The 14,717-nt window shown below is 59.3% G+C and overlaps 1 protein-coding gene across 6 annotated transcripts in view; it reads left to right on the top strand.

Moving 5' to 3' along the window:
- The window catches only part of KCNH6 (potassium voltage-gated channel subfamily H member 6), a 35,227-nt gene that overhangs the window by 9,155 nt on the left and 11,355 nt on the right, over positions 1-14,717 (top strand). For 4 of the 6 annotated variants that reach the window (XM_080369307.1, XM_080369309.1, XM_080369305.1 and 1 more), the window contains exons 3-7: positions 2,746-2,901; positions 5,642-5,751; positions 7,587-7,893; positions 9,448-9,659; positions 14,074-14,502. In XM_080369307.1, the coding sequence (XP_080225433.1) occupies positions 2,746-2,901; positions 5,642-5,751; positions 7,587-7,893; positions 9,448-9,659; positions 14,074-14,502 (1,214 nt within the window). The other 2 variants (XM_080369306.1, XM_080369308.1) reach the window with 2 other exon arrangements.

A 14,717-nucleotide genomic window follows, 5' to 3' on the forward strand; every position in this document is an offset into this window, starting at 1 on the left:
GGAGAGCGGTACAGGGCTGGGGTCCCTCCTGGGGCCGGCTCAGCCCACCGGTGCCGTAGCAGGTACCTGGTTTTGGTGGGAAGGATGAGCAGGCTCAGCATTTGGCAGAGCCCAGGCTGGCTCGCCGCAGGAAAACCAAGTCAGGACAGAGGGTGCCAGGGGTCTCCCAGCTGCAGCCTCTCCACAGAGCTGGGGGTACCCCAAATCACAGCTGCCCAGAGACCCCAAATCCTGGGGATCTGCTCTGTCTTTGGGCCAGGCTAAAGGGAACCCTTTGCTCCCATCCCCAGCCCCAATACTCCAGCATCCCCTTGATGCCATCCATGCCCTGAGGTGCAGGTCTGAGCAAGGCACTGAGCTCCTGGCACACAGGGCTGCTTTTGGGGCAATTCCCCTGGTTTTGGAGGGTCCCACACCCAATTAACTTTTGGTCAGCCTGGAACTGGTCAGGCAGTTGGACTAGATGATCGTTGTAGGTCCTCTCTAACCAACACAGACCACACAGCTCAATTTAAGAAGGGGTCAGCGTGGGCGCTTACAGCAGCACCTCCCAGATTTGCAGGATCAAACCAGGCATCAGCTGCCTCCCACACCCAGCCCGAGCCACCTCCCAGCTGCTCCTTATATCCCTCCAACTAGGTGTAACTGGGCCCAGTTTTCAGCTGTTCTGCATTGGCCATGGGATTAACCCTTTCCATGCCACATAGGGTCTGTCAGGATCTGGCCCCCCTGAGAACAGCTTAGAGGCCATCCCCTCCCACCACTGCGGCGGAACTTAAGAAGGAAAAGTGAAGCAGTGAAAGGGATGCAGCAGGGCAGAGCCTGTGAGCCAGGATCAGGCCTTCTGGATCAGGATTCCCGGTCCAGGGGGGAAGCATGGAGCTGATAGCTGCCCATGCCAATGAGCCATGCTGGGCTGTGGGTCGCCGGGAGGTTGGTGACACTTCAGAACCACCTAAACTCTTTTTATAACACAGCGAAGGAGAAAGCATCTGGTGCCACCAACCATCACACGCGGGGGTGAGCGGGCACACACGTGCACACCCGCTGCATGCCCCAATGCCAGCGCCAGCACCAGCACTGGCAGAGCTGCAGCATCCCAGGGATGGCATCGCAGCACCGCATCGTCCCACCGGGCACGTGCCACCTTAGCATCATATGGGGCACCTCATTCTCTTGGCATCACCTAAAGGACACCGCTCGTCTTTTAGTTCCCTAAGAATCCTGACATAGGGAAGGGAAAGGGCTCATTTCTTTCCATCCCCATTGGCTCCGTGTGCAGATAGCCTGCAGCGTGCCCATGCGTCCCTTCGAAACAGCTTTGTCTGCTGAAAATCCCCCCCGGCCTCCTCCCCAGCTCACACGTTTAAGTGGATTTCCTCTCCCTGTGGTGAACAACGATGAAATAAAGAAAGAAATAATCCCGGCTGCCAGGTCCTTTAAACAGATTTTACTGTATCCATTTCTTTCCCGTTCTTGTGTGTGTATGTGTCTGTGTATGTGCACATCCCTGACGTCACGGCAGATTTTGAAGTTGCCCGATGCCGGCCATCTGCTCCTGATTACGGGAGGCTCTGAGCTCCTTAAAATTATACGCAGCAAGGCTGACATCCCCCTCCCGGCCAGAGCTTGGCCAGGGTGAGAGCAGGAGAGCACTGGATCGGCCGGCAGCGCATCCCTGCCGGATCCGCTAATCCCTGGTAATCAGAGCATGGGGGAAAGGCGAGATCAGGGATCTGTGCCTGGCAAAAACTGCCACGGAAGGCCATGGCTTCGCTCCGTGCTGGCCAGGCAGTGGTACCCATTCCTGGGAGGTTTGGGGTAGGAGCCTGGAGGGTGTCCAGGGGGTTTTGCCAGAGCAGCTGCGGGGACAGCTCAAGGAGTGGACCCACAGTGATGATACCTTTGGGTAGGGTCTTTGAAGGAATTGCAGGGAATAAAGCTGGTGAGAGAGGTGGGACCACCCTGTATCCTCCACTTGGTGCTTTGGGAAAGGCCTGCAAGTATTTTTGGGTGCCTCTGATCATAAACTGGTGCCTGGCTGCCAGCACAAGCAGAGCCATGGGGTCGAGCCGGCATCCAACAGGCAAACCCACGTGGCCTCGTGCCCTGTGACCACATTTGGAGCCCTTCCCACAGCCCCCCTCACCCCCAGGACACTCAGCCAGTCCTTCTGCCCCCCCTGTGCCTCAGTTTCCCCATGGAAGGAGTGAGACAAGGCTGTGCCTGACCACCAGCTGCCTTGGGAGCCATCCCACCGATCCCAGCACATCCTGCTGCCCAGGGTCAGGACAGGGCACGCAGTGGGGCTCACCCCCATTGCCTGCATACAGGGCACGAGACAGCTGAAGTCAGTCCCCAAAAACTGCCTGGCAATTACAGGGCAATTAGCTACAGCATGATTACAAGCAGCATGCTTAATGAGGTTAAAGCACTACCTGGGACTTTCTGAGTTCTTAATTACCTACTCCTTAATTGCTGCTCTCAAGTATATTAATACAAATTACTGTCTGGGACCGAAAAAAAAACAGCAAGATGCGATCTGTGTGAGCTGGGATGCTGCAGTTACGGCCCTTTCCCAGGGCTCAGATCATCTTCCAAATCCTCCACCGTCCATCACCAGGGATTACACCCATCAAAGTGCTTAAAGAAAAACTTTTCTGGCAAAAGTGTTTTGGACCAGAGAGTTGGGGGGTTGGGCAGAGCCTCCTGTGCAGCCCCCCTGAGCCTGTCTCTGCTCGGCAGCCTCGTGTTTACGCTGCCTGGTGGACGTGGTGCCGGTGAAGAACGAGGACGGTGTCGTCATCATGTTCATCCTCAACTTTGAGGACCTGGCACAGCTCATCACCAAGAGTGCCAGCCGGAGCCTGCACCAGCGCCTGTCGCAGGGCTGGCATAGAGGTGGGTGTCAGCGGGGACGGTGGGGACGGCGGGAGGGCAACGCAGCATCCTCGGGGCTATCCCCATCCACAGTGTTTTTGGGAGCTTGTGGGGACTGAAGGATGCACCCGTGGCTGGGCAGGATCCTGCATCGTGGGGCTGAGCCCTGCAGCATGCCCAGGAGCAGAGGGTTGTGTGTGTGCACAGCCGCACCGGGGGACTGATCCGGCCAAACACCTGCTGGGTGCAGAGAGTCCGTTTGAGCTGGCTGTGCGCCCCACAGCCCCACGTGTGCACGGAGCCCACACACACCTCCCGAACCCCTGGGGACAGGGGAGGGCATCAACCCCCTCCGTGGGATGGTGCGTTTGTACCCTGCTGCGTGCCTGCAGCACCACGCTGGTAGGGGCAGGAGGTGCTGGCACGGGACAGGACTTGTGTGCAGGGTCACCAGGAGGGCCAAGAGACATTTGGTGTCACCGATGTCATGGCTGTGCTATGGGGTCACCACCGCAGGTGAATGGCAGGAGGGTGGTTGTGCTGGGGTGGCTCGGAGCCTGCCCCAGCTTTGGGCTGTTCCCTGTTGCCCCAGGCTCATCCCGCCGTTTGTGGGTCTTCTGGAGGCAGTGGAAAATTCCAACTCCTTTTTTGGGGAAGGCCAGATCAAAGGGAAGCCACGGTGAGGCTCTCAAGGGGATGTGGACACGCAGGGATGCAGATGTTAGAGCTGACCACGGGAAGGGGAGCTCTAAATATCCTCCTGCTGGACAGCCCTGTCCAGCTGCCTGTGTTGTAGTCAGGGAAGGAATCCTGCCTCCGACTTCACGCGAACGATCCCTGGGGATGCGGGTCACTGTAGGGAGGCTCGGGACAGGTCTCAAAGGAAAGCTGTGGGAGCAGCCCGGTCTGTCCCCCCCTGGCATGAGGGGTGGCACAGCAGGACCGGGACCGGAGCCAGAGCCACATCAGGGACTGACGGGGACCCTTCACGCTGCCCCTCGTATTGGTACCGTACCGTGAGTTTTAACACATTCACACTGGGTGCATATACACATCCCGGAGCCATCCAGGTGTCTGCGTGCTTGGCGGCAGGTGCCAGTGAAGGAGCTCTGTGTGGTGACAGGTTTTATATCTCCTCGGGCCAGCCATACGCACACGGGACTTACGGACATATGTGTGTGGATGTATATATAACTTGTGCATGTGTTCCCATGTCTGTAGAGTGATGAGATCGACGTTTTTGGTGTATTGCTTTAGTACCAGTTAGCTTCTACGCACAGACTGCTGAGGAAATCCTCAATTCCAGTATCGGTGTTGCTTTGCACCCCCTCAGCTCATGGTACATCTTGACATATGACGCATCCATACCCCATACCACTCCCAGATGTACCTTGGGCTGCAGAAGGCACCCGAAAAGGGTACCTATTGCTTTCCTGTGCGTTGGAGGTTGCACTGTGCATCTCGAGGAGTGTTGCTCGGGTTTCCCATTCCAGCGCTGGGGAGTGCGGAAAGGCCAGAGCTGCTGGCGCCAGCCCAGATCGGTCTCTTGTGCACGGGATTTCTGACTCAGTCTTTAATTACACGGCCACAGGCGGATGTGTTGCTGGTCCCTGGCTCACTGGTGTGCAGGGAAAGTCGGCTGCTTTGCTTCTTCCAGCTGAAAAGCTGCTCTGGGCAGTGGGGACGGGGTGAGCAGAGGGAGCCTGCATGGGTTCCCCTGCCGATGGGGGCATTTTTGGGGAGCTGGGCAGGTCAGGAGCCTGCCCGAGTGGCTTGGCGGCATGTCGGGGCTCAGTGAGGGAAGCGAATCCTGCCAAAACCAAACAGCCCCTCAATGTGCTGCTTTTTCCCCCAACGACAATGCCTTCACAGAGCTCATGTTGCATCCCCCACACGCTGGGATTTCGGCCTCTTTTGGTCCCGTTAGTGAGCACAACTGGTGCTGCTGGGGGTCGGATGAAGCCCAGGGCTGAGCCGAGCCCCGAGGCAGCAGGGTGTCAGCCTGGCTGCTCACGCTGACTCTGCAGCAGCAGGTGGCCGCGGTCTGCTCCGTGGACCAGCATGAGAAGAGGATGAGCAGCTTTGTACTGGGTGTCGCAACGGGGGACATCAGGTCCTGCTGTACGCGCAGCCAGTCCCTCTGCATGTCTGGCCCTTTCCCCTCCAGAACCCTTTCGCAGCTCGCTGCAGCCCTGGCTGCCCGTGCCCCAGTCCTGGTCTCTGGTGAACTGGTCTCCTGGTCCCCCATGATGGCAGCAAGGGACATCCCCTCTTTGGTCCAGCATCCCTCACTGAAAATCCAGAGCAACTGCAGGGACAAAATTGCTAGAAATACATTTTTTAATCCTTGCTATCTTACCGTCTCTCTTGTGTGGTTTTTCCCCCCCTCCCAAAGTTCCACCCAGGGAGATTTAGAGGCTCGATTTCCTCCAGGTCCAAATCCCTTAAGTGGCTTTAACATCTGTAATTGGCTTAGGGATGCTCTGCACCTTTCCTGTCCTGCACCCGCCATGGCAGGGGAATCTCCTCCAGCCCAGCAGTGCTTTCTGCCAGGTCAGGGTCTGCCTTCAGCACAGGGCGATGTGATGGCACGGGAACAGCAAGCATGTTGCAGGAGGAAGGGCCACGTACGTCCCCCAGAGCTACCCAAAATTCTCCGTAGCCTCTTCCCCTGCCACCGCCGCGCCCTGTCTCGCTCCAGCCGTCACGTGCAGCTAGGTTACATCTGTCTCTCTTGTGTTTTGTTTTTCTTTTTAACAAGGTCAAGGTAGGAGGTTGAAGTTTAGTCTCCCGTCCGTGCGGCGACTCAAAATCCAGCGGAAATCTCTGCCCACCAGTGAGTTTGATGGAGTAGCCATTGACTATGGAAAGGTAACCGTAGCCTTTGTCTGATATAAGCCCACGCCTCAGGCCAGGTCCCAGCGCTCTCCCTCCGCTCTCCCCATCCCGCTGTCCCTCGGCTGCTGTGGCTCAGGCCATACCTGGCGGTAAGGGCTCCGGCGCTGGGTCAGCACTGAGCACTGGCCCCGGCAAGGGCTGCTGGTGAGCGGCGGTGCTTTGGCGGCGTGGGATAGCGCTAGACGGTGCTGCTCTGCGGGGCCAGCCCGGCGTTGCACGTGTCATGGCTCGAGGGGGGAGCGGGAGATGTGCCAAGCCGGCGGGCACCGCTGCTGAAGCTGGGGAGGAAGGTCTGGCTCTGTAGTTCAAGTTGTCTGGGATGATGGAGATGCAGGGAGTCGTACCCGCCCTGAGGAGGGACGTGGTGGTGACTGTAGGAGACTGCAGCGGGTCTGCTCTGGGCAGGGACCGGCAGGCAAACCTCGACAGGGCACATTTCCCCATGTTCTCCTGGCAGTGCAGGCAGCTCTGGCTTCTCAGTCCTCCAGCAAAGACTGTACTTTCCATGACGGAGGGCGATGCTGTCATTGCTGACGTGATGAGATTGCAAAAATGTTGGTGGGACCTCTTTATAGAGATTGCTGTTCTTGGTGGCTTCCTGACTGCCAAAAGTGCTCAAGGTACCTCCTGGCAAAGATGTGGTGTTTTCTCATGTGGCAGCTCGAGGCACAGGGCTGTGGGCAGGAGGCTTTTGCTCTGCTAACGCATCCCCAGGCGCCAGGTTCTCACTGTGCTGGGTGTATCCAGACAGCCTGGATAAAGCTGCTTCCCAAAATTACAGAGATGATGAGGTGGAAGGTGCTTGTCTTCTCAGAGGTTGCGCTTACGGCAGGCTGAAGGCGTGTAGTGCTATCAGACGCTCTGGGTATGTCGCTCCTATGCCAGTGCTGCTAAAGACTCTGGGTACCCCCAGGCTGACTCTGCACGGTGCACTGCGATGTTTCAGGCGTACACATATGCAAGATGTGCATTGAGGACAACCTGATGATCCACCACTTTGGTGGTGCTTGGTCAAGTGGGAGCAGCCCAGCAGATGCAGCAGCAGCCAGCAGATGGTCCCTCCAGGCACCCCCTCCTGAAACCTGCAGTAAGGTCCTAGGGGACGGTGAGAAGTGCCACAGTCCCTCCTGCGGGCACGGCTGGTACAGGTGTAGACCCAGAGGTTCCTGCTCCGGAAGGTGGCTGCTTTTTGTGCACCCCATTGCAGAAGCCATTAAAGGCTGGAAAGTCCTTAGTCTCCAGGAAAAAAGGTTTAGCAATAGCTAAGGGTTGCTGTAGGAGAAGGAGGGCCACCTACGGCTGAGTTGGCAAGCCCAGCAGCTCCTCCAGTGCTTCCTGGTGCAGAGCACATCGTCTCCCTTAGACGCCAGCACAGGACCCCAGGCACCCATCCTCAGCGGTGGCCTGAGCTCTTGCAGCAGGTGAGGGAAGGGCAGATCCAGTGGTGGGATGTAGGGACTCGTTGGAAAAGCGCATGGCAAGGCAGATGCTCCAGGCAATCCTGTCCCTAGGGTCTCCTCTTCTCTTCTTGCTCCGGCCTGCTTCCCAGCTGCTCAGCATCGCCTTGCAAACCACCCCGCAGCCACCCAGCCTCCGGCAGGAGCTGGTAGCGAGTTGGAGCTGCCAAGTCCCCCAGGGCTCGGCTGCCCCACCGCAAAGCAGGTCCCGGTCCCAGTTGGAGGTGACCTCAGGAACCGCAGTGCTTCCCAGCCCTCTGCCCCTCCTCTTACCTCCCCCGGCTCCCCCTCCTTCCCCTCAGCACGCGAGGGCTCCTTCTAATAAAACGCTTTCTCCCGGCTGTCTTAAAGCCTGGTGGTGACTCCCTGATTTTGAGGGACTTGAAGACATCGCCCAAGGAGAACTGTGTGCAGTCAGAGACCGAATCCCTCCTGGAAAAGGAGCGGAGGCCGAGCCTGGAGGCCGATCCCACCATACAACACCCGAAACAAGAGCCTCCTGTGCTGGGCCCACGAGGGTCGTACTCTGCGTGGGGTTTCTTTCGGTCTCGCCCTGGGGGCAGCTTCCACAGCCTCCGCAGGGTCTCCTCCTTGGACAACTTTGAGGCTGCGAGGTCTGAGTTCCAGAGAAAATTCAGGGAAAGGAGGGCAAACTCAGGTAGGGGAACAAGGCCGGAGCTGGCGGTCCTACTGCGGGAGCCATGGTTCTGGGCGATGGCCCCGGCACGTCGCGGGGGGAGGTCTCTTACCCTGCACTGCTTTTCCCTCTGCAAAGTGGAGATAAGCTGGGGTCTCCTCCCCAAAACCCGCTGGTCTCCATGTGATTCCCTGCGTAGGCAGGTCCTGCTCCTTGGGTAGAGCCGTCCGTGGTGTTGTGCATGAGATGTGGGACCACGTCAGGTTGCGTTCAGCTGCCCCACATGAGGGGCACCCCGATACCACCCCACCTCCCTGGGAGGGAGGGAAGGGGTCTGCAGGCATGTGCAATGTCAGCTGTGTCCATGTGTTGGAGGTGGATGAGACACTGGCCAGGCCACTTGGTAGGGTGGGAGGAAACGTACCTCCACCGTGGTGTTCACATCCAGACCTCCTGTTCTCGTGAGAGGGATGATGACGTGTAACATGGAGGCCAGGCATGAGAAGCCTCCATAACTGGGGATGGAGAAAGATCAGTCCGCGGTGTCCGGCTTGAGAAAATGGGGTGGGGCATCATGATCCTTAAATAGTGACAGGTCACAGACCCTCAGGAGGGGGCACAACATAGTGGGAGGGAAGGGGAATGAGCAGGGAGGAGGAGGGTGGGAGCAGGATGGCTGGTGCCAACTGGGCCACCTTCACAATGTCTTCAGACACCTCCCATCTGTGACACCTCTTGGGTCAATGTCAGGGTCTATCAAGGGATAGACAGGGTAGAAAACTGAAAATACAACCCTGCCCTGCCTGTGGGAGATCGGGAAGTTGGGACACACTGGTTACGGTGCTCAGGGATGTTCCTGAAGCCCTGGGTGTGGGTACATGCTCCCTTCCGTGACTGCACACTGCTACAAACCTGTGACCTGACCACCTCTGGGGCTTCCTCCCTGGTCCTGTACTGGGGTCACCCAAAGAGGCAGGTCCCCAGGGAAAACTGCCAGGATCCAGCCCCACTACAGCTCTTCACAAGAAAGCTCCGACCTCCCTACCTGGAGCCTGGGGGTGGAGGATACATCTGAGTGGGGACATCAGCCAGCTCCTGGCTGTTTGGTGGCCAAAAACCAAGGCAGCAGCAGCTTAGGAGCTGTCTTGGTCAGGGTGAAGCATGCCGTGGTGGAGGAGACCCACCTGCTCCTTCATCGGTTTTCGTGCCAGTTTTGGCATCCCTCCCTGGTGGGTCTCACTGGGGCTGGTTCCCAACCCGCCACAGTCTTCAGGGGTAGCAAAGGGTATTGCTGGGTTTTGGCAGCTGGCCTGAGCCCCTTGAAGGAGGTTTAATGGTGAAAAGGTGGGTGATGTGTCCGAAAAGCAGCCCCTTCTTGGGCTTCTTGAGCTGGGCATCCCATGGCTGAGCCACCCCGAAGAAGCCAAGCCTTTATGGCCAGGCAGACATGGGAACCTTCAGGCAGCACCTGTTGGTGGTCCCCAGCTCCTGGGTGTCCTACGCTGAGGTCAGGGCTCTGCGCATTGGCTCCTTCTCACACTGCCCCTCTCAGTGCTTCTCTCCGTCCTCTTTCAGAGGCTTCCCATGTCAAACCCAACCCCCCGAACTCCACCTCGGACTCAGACCTCATGAAGTACCGGACCATCAGCCAGATCCCTCAGTTCACGCTCAACTTTGTGGAGTTCAACTTGGAGAAGCACCGCTCAGGCTCCACCACGGAGATTGAGATAATTGCTCCCCACAAGGTGATGGAGCGCACCCAGAATGTCACCGAGAAGGTCACACAGGTACGTGGGCAGTGAGATGCCACCAAGGCAGTGGTGGTGGTGGGGTGCTGCCACCGTGGTACAGTCACAACCATTCCTGTGGCTTTTGGAGGAGAGGACCGGAGAGGGCAGTGATACCTGGAGTTTCCATCCTAGGAGATGCCAGTATCCCTGTGTTCGATTGCTATTTCTTCCCTTGAACGGTTGAAATGCTCTTTTTTCCCCCTAAATCAGTATTTCTGGTAATTTGTGGCCAGGGAAACACTGGCATGAACTGCTCATGGTGTGATGCTGGCCTTGAAGGGGACATACGCATGCGCATGTGGCTTCATTTGTGGGGGAGGCTCTGGTCACCGTTTCCTGCCCCCCAGTACCGGGGATGGCATCCCTAGGACACCACTGGCCCCAAGGTGCCCAGCTGGGGACCCCGTGCTCAGAGCACGGGTGGCCATGCCAAGGGCCACAGGATCCCATGGGAGACAGCAGGTGGCACTGCGCTGTCACCAACACATGTGGCACTGCCCTTTCACTGCAGGGGACACTTGCAGCAGTGCACTGTCACCGAGAGGGACATGGGTGGCACTGCACTGTCCCATCGGGGACACGGACATCGAACATCGGTGTGTGTGAAAGGTGCTGCTGTATCCTGCGGTCCCGAGTAGGGAAGCTCTTAGCAGTGGGGAAACTGAGGCATGGGCGAGCCATGATGTACAAAATACACCCAAGGGCACCTCCCACCATTGCCAGCAGCAGCCGAGGGCCAGTTTAACGAAAATGCAGCCATCTGAGCCCAGAAATGCCACTGGGCTTGACAGTTTGCTCCGTCAGAGCGGGGTCCTCTGTGGGATCCTCCTCCTGTCCCGGTGCCAGCAAACCTTTACCCTCACAGCCTCCATGCATGGTGGACAGGCTCCCCGCTCCCCATGGCACGGGATGGCTTTTAGGTTTGTTGTCCCTCTGGCTTGTCCCCTTCATCCCAAAGTCCGCTTAGTCCCTCCGATTGGGGGGTGACCACAGAGACCTGGGATCAGCCCCTGAACATGCCAGCGGGACGGCGAGCAGCCTCCATGCCCCCGGCCCCATCACAAGGGGCACCCACACACCAGGGACCGCTGGGGTGACACTGGCAGGGTGGTGCCAGCCGCTCGATGCATGGTCATGAACTGGTTGTGGGGTGACAGGATCAGAGCTGATGGGTGGTGGCTGCAGGGCCTCATGGTGCAGCCAAGCGGCACCCACGAAGGTCAATCCTCCCTTCACCTTAAATCTTGGGACGGGACGGGACGGGATGGGACGGGACGGGACGGGATGGGATGGGATGGGATGGGATGGGATGGGATGGGATGGACCTCTCCTCCCCATCGCCTCAGGAGACCCAAACACTCTGCCTGCCCTCACCCCGGCATCCCTCGCCCCCCTGCCAAGCCACGGCTCCCCGCTCCCGGCTGCTAAATAATTCAGGGGTGAGGCAGAGACAGCGGCGAGACGCTGCCAACTGCATCTAAAAATACCGGCTGGCGGGAGGAGAGCAGACACCGCTGGCCAGGGTGGGCCAGCCCCACAGTGGCAGGGAGGGCAGGGCACAAGTGCAATGAATGGACCGGGCTCAGCCTGCCAGGGCCACGGCTCCTAGGCACAGCTGGAGGCACATGGGGACACTGTGGGGTTGGTGCCACTAGGCTGGGGCCCTGCCTTGCGGGTGGCATCTCTCCCAGTCCCCCCAGACCGCCCCATGGGTGGTGGAGCTGGACGGTGCTGGGGATGGGGGGGGGGGGGGTGACTTGTGGCGGTATCCGTACTGGGACGCTCGGTTAGTGCCTGCCTGCAGTCAGCACCATGGGCCTGATCCTGCCCAACCCCTTGTGCTTGAGGGTCTCCTGGTGACTGTGGCATGTCCCCCCTCACCAGCTCAGTATCCCCGTCCCCAGCACAGGGCAAGGGAGGAGGAAGGTGCATGGCCGCTGGGCCCTGCGGGGTTAGCCAAGGCCATGGGAGCCTCCCCCCTCCGTCACCCACAGCCCGCATGCACCCTGCTCCCTCCTCCCTCCTCCTCCGCCCCCCCTCTGTGTCTGCCTCTCCCTCGCTTGCCACCCAGCACCCCACTGCCAGCACGCAGCACCCCGCACCATGAGCCTGCGGCTGCAGCTGAAGCCGGTAAGTGCAGGGGGAAGGGGGAGAGGGAAGGGGCACCCAGTGGGATGGCCACGGGTGGCACCCGGCACTGCTACCCACGGAGACTCCCAGGGCCACCCAGGCCACCCAAGGGTGCCACCTGCAGCCCTCCCCGTCCCCGAGGGGCAGTAAGGGACAAGGCTGCAGCTGCTCTCTGGCTCTGCGTTGGTTTGGATGCTCTTTTTGGGGTTGTTTCTTCTCCCTTTTCTGCTTCAAATTTTTGGAGTTGTGACATTTTATGAATTTCTGCTTGGAAAACAACGAGTCTTGACCTGCTCTTGCTTCTGCCACAAAAGCCAGGTGCCAGGAGCAGGGACAAGGGGCAAGGCAGGCGTCCCAGTGGGGGGAGCAGCGTCTGGGGGTCTGAGTTCAAGGCTGGCCCCACGGAGCTGCCTCTGGCCACACAGGACGAGGGAATTCAGCTGCTGAGGGAGGAAGCGTTGCTGCTTTTCCCAGACACAAGGTGTTAGGACCCTTCTCGGGTCTGCTGGGCACAGCTTAGCTCTGGGACCAAGCATTTTCCCAGCATTGCCTTGTCCCCTTCCCTGCCATCCCTGCTGGTCCCCAAGCCTGGCCAGTGCCTCATTCCCCTCCACAACGATTGCGTTTGGGTCACTTTTTCCAAACCCTCCCCTCTCCATCCGCCAGCGACGTCGGCGGCTCCCGCTGCCCCATTGGCGCTCTCGTCCCTGGGGGGGCCCCAGCATCGATCGGGTTTGATTAATTCACGCCGGGCTCCCAAATGCCCTTCGCAGCTGCATGTCTCCCACCCTCCCAGCCAACTGCATGCATGCCTGCGTGGGTGATGCCGCAGCCCCTGTGCTGTGCCCACCGTGCCGGTCACTGCCTGTGCGTGCGGGGTTGGGGGTCCCCATGGTGGACACCCGGACTTCAAGGGTCAGCTGCCGCCTGAGGCGCCGGGCAAGCTGCAGGCAGGTAGGAGCAGGGGGGTCCCCCAGGGCACAGGACCCACCGATGTCCTGGGGCTGTGGGATGTGGGAGCGGCTGCTCATGGTGGGTTGGGGCTGAGGGGCTGGATCCGCTCTGGGTCGCAGCACCGGGAGCCCTTGGGAAGCCCTTGAACCCTCGGACAAGGTGGGTGTCAGTGCAGGAAGGATCAAACCCTTCTTCCAGGTCTGTTGCCAGAGTCACGGTGCCCGTCACCGTGGCCTCAGGGCACGGGGAGCCTCCTCTCCTATCTCCTTTGCAGCCTGGCAAAAAGCACCCTTTTAGCTGGGGGCTCGGTGCTGGGAGAGAGCACTGATGTCCCCTTCGCCCTCCTGCGCAGGTGGCACTGGTGGCCGGCACTGTGGGGACACGTGAGGGATGACAGAGCAGCAAAGGCCAGCAGGGAGGATCCAGCTGCCCCCAGCCCCAAACAGCCCCGTCATGCTGCTGTTTCTCGGCACCCAAAGCAGGACATCCCCAGCCCCCCCAGTCCCGGCGCCTTGCCTTGTGTCCCCAGGGTGGCTTCAGAGCTGGCGTTGGTCCAGGAGGGGGGAGCTGGGACAGGCCTGGGAGGTGTGGGGGCTCAGTGGTGCCGTGGGAGTGTGTCCCCATGAAGGCAGACAGATCTGGGGACACATGACAGTATGGGAGGGTGCCTGCACGTATGAGATAGCTTTTGCATGTTGGTGGCCACAGGTCACCCCCTCCCTGGGGATGCTCAGATGGGAAACGGGCATTGCCTGAGGCCAGGGTTTGCAGCGGGTGGTCCAAGCTGTCCCCTCAGCCTGGAGGATGACTGTGCCAGAGGGACATCAAGGGGAAGGTCCCTGCTGGGGCCAAGAAAGACACCGTGCAAGGCTTGCATGCCATCGCCGCGGGGGCCGGGCCATGGCACAGCCGTGGGACTGCACCCCCAAGCCGCCCATCCCCACAGCCCAGTGCCAGGGACGCCCAGCAGCTCCCGTCCCACGCTGGTGGCACAGGGCTGTGGGCAGGAGGCATGGCAGGAGGCACTTACCTCTCTGCTGGCACGGTAGAGTCTGAAGGGCATAAAGCAGGTAAACGGCTCCCCACGGGTGCTCCGGGCATCGGAGAGACAAGGAGCTGGGCAGACCTTGGTGTCAGCCACAGATGGCAATTCACCTTGTGGCCTCTGGACAAACACATAAAAAGGCAATGAAGGTGCAAAGGGTGTAGGAACCCCCCTGCATGCTCCTTGCTGCCCTACCAGCACATGGGAGTGCCCTGCCTGGCTCCTGGCCTCATCCAACCCTTCTCCTGGTCTTCCAACCTTCTCACACCCATCTCCTGGCAGGTGCTGTCACTGGGTGCTGACGTCCTTCCCGAGTACAAGCTGCAGGCTCCACGCATCCACCGATGGACCATTCTGCACTACAGTCCCTTCAAGGCCGTGTGGGACTGGCTCATCCTTCTGCTGGTCATCTACACAGCCGTCTTCACCCCCTACTCAGCCGCCTTCCTGCTCAATGAGGAGCAGATGGAGGAGAAGCACTGGGACTGCAGCTACTCCTGTGACCCGCTCAACATCATTGACCTCATCGTTGACATCATGTTCATCGTGGACATTGCCATCAACTTCCGTACCACCTACGTCAATGTCAATGACGAGGTGGTGAGCCACCCTGGCAAGATTGCCATCCACTACTTCAAGGGATGGTTCCTCATCGACATGGTTGCCGCCATCCCCTTTGACCTGCTCATCTTCCGCTCTGGCTCTGATGAGGTAGAGGGGGGGCCTGGAGGTCCATCAGGACCGGAGGGGACTCATGGATGGATAGGAGGAGATTTCTGGGAGAGAAAGAGAAAGATATGGATGGCTTGATGTGAACAGTGGGTGGCTGGGTCTGCAAGGAGAGGTCTGGTTACTCAGAAGGATGGACAAGGATGTCATTACAGGTTTTTATTAAGCAGCTGGGACCTGGGATTTTATTTAGTAGG

Source organism: Falco punctatus (assembly GCF_963210335.1).
Source record: "Falco punctatus genome assembly, chromosome: 19".
In the NCBI taxonomy this organism is placed as follows: domain Eukaryota; kingdom Metazoa; phylum Chordata; class Aves; order Falconiformes; family Falconidae; genus Falco; species Falco punctatus.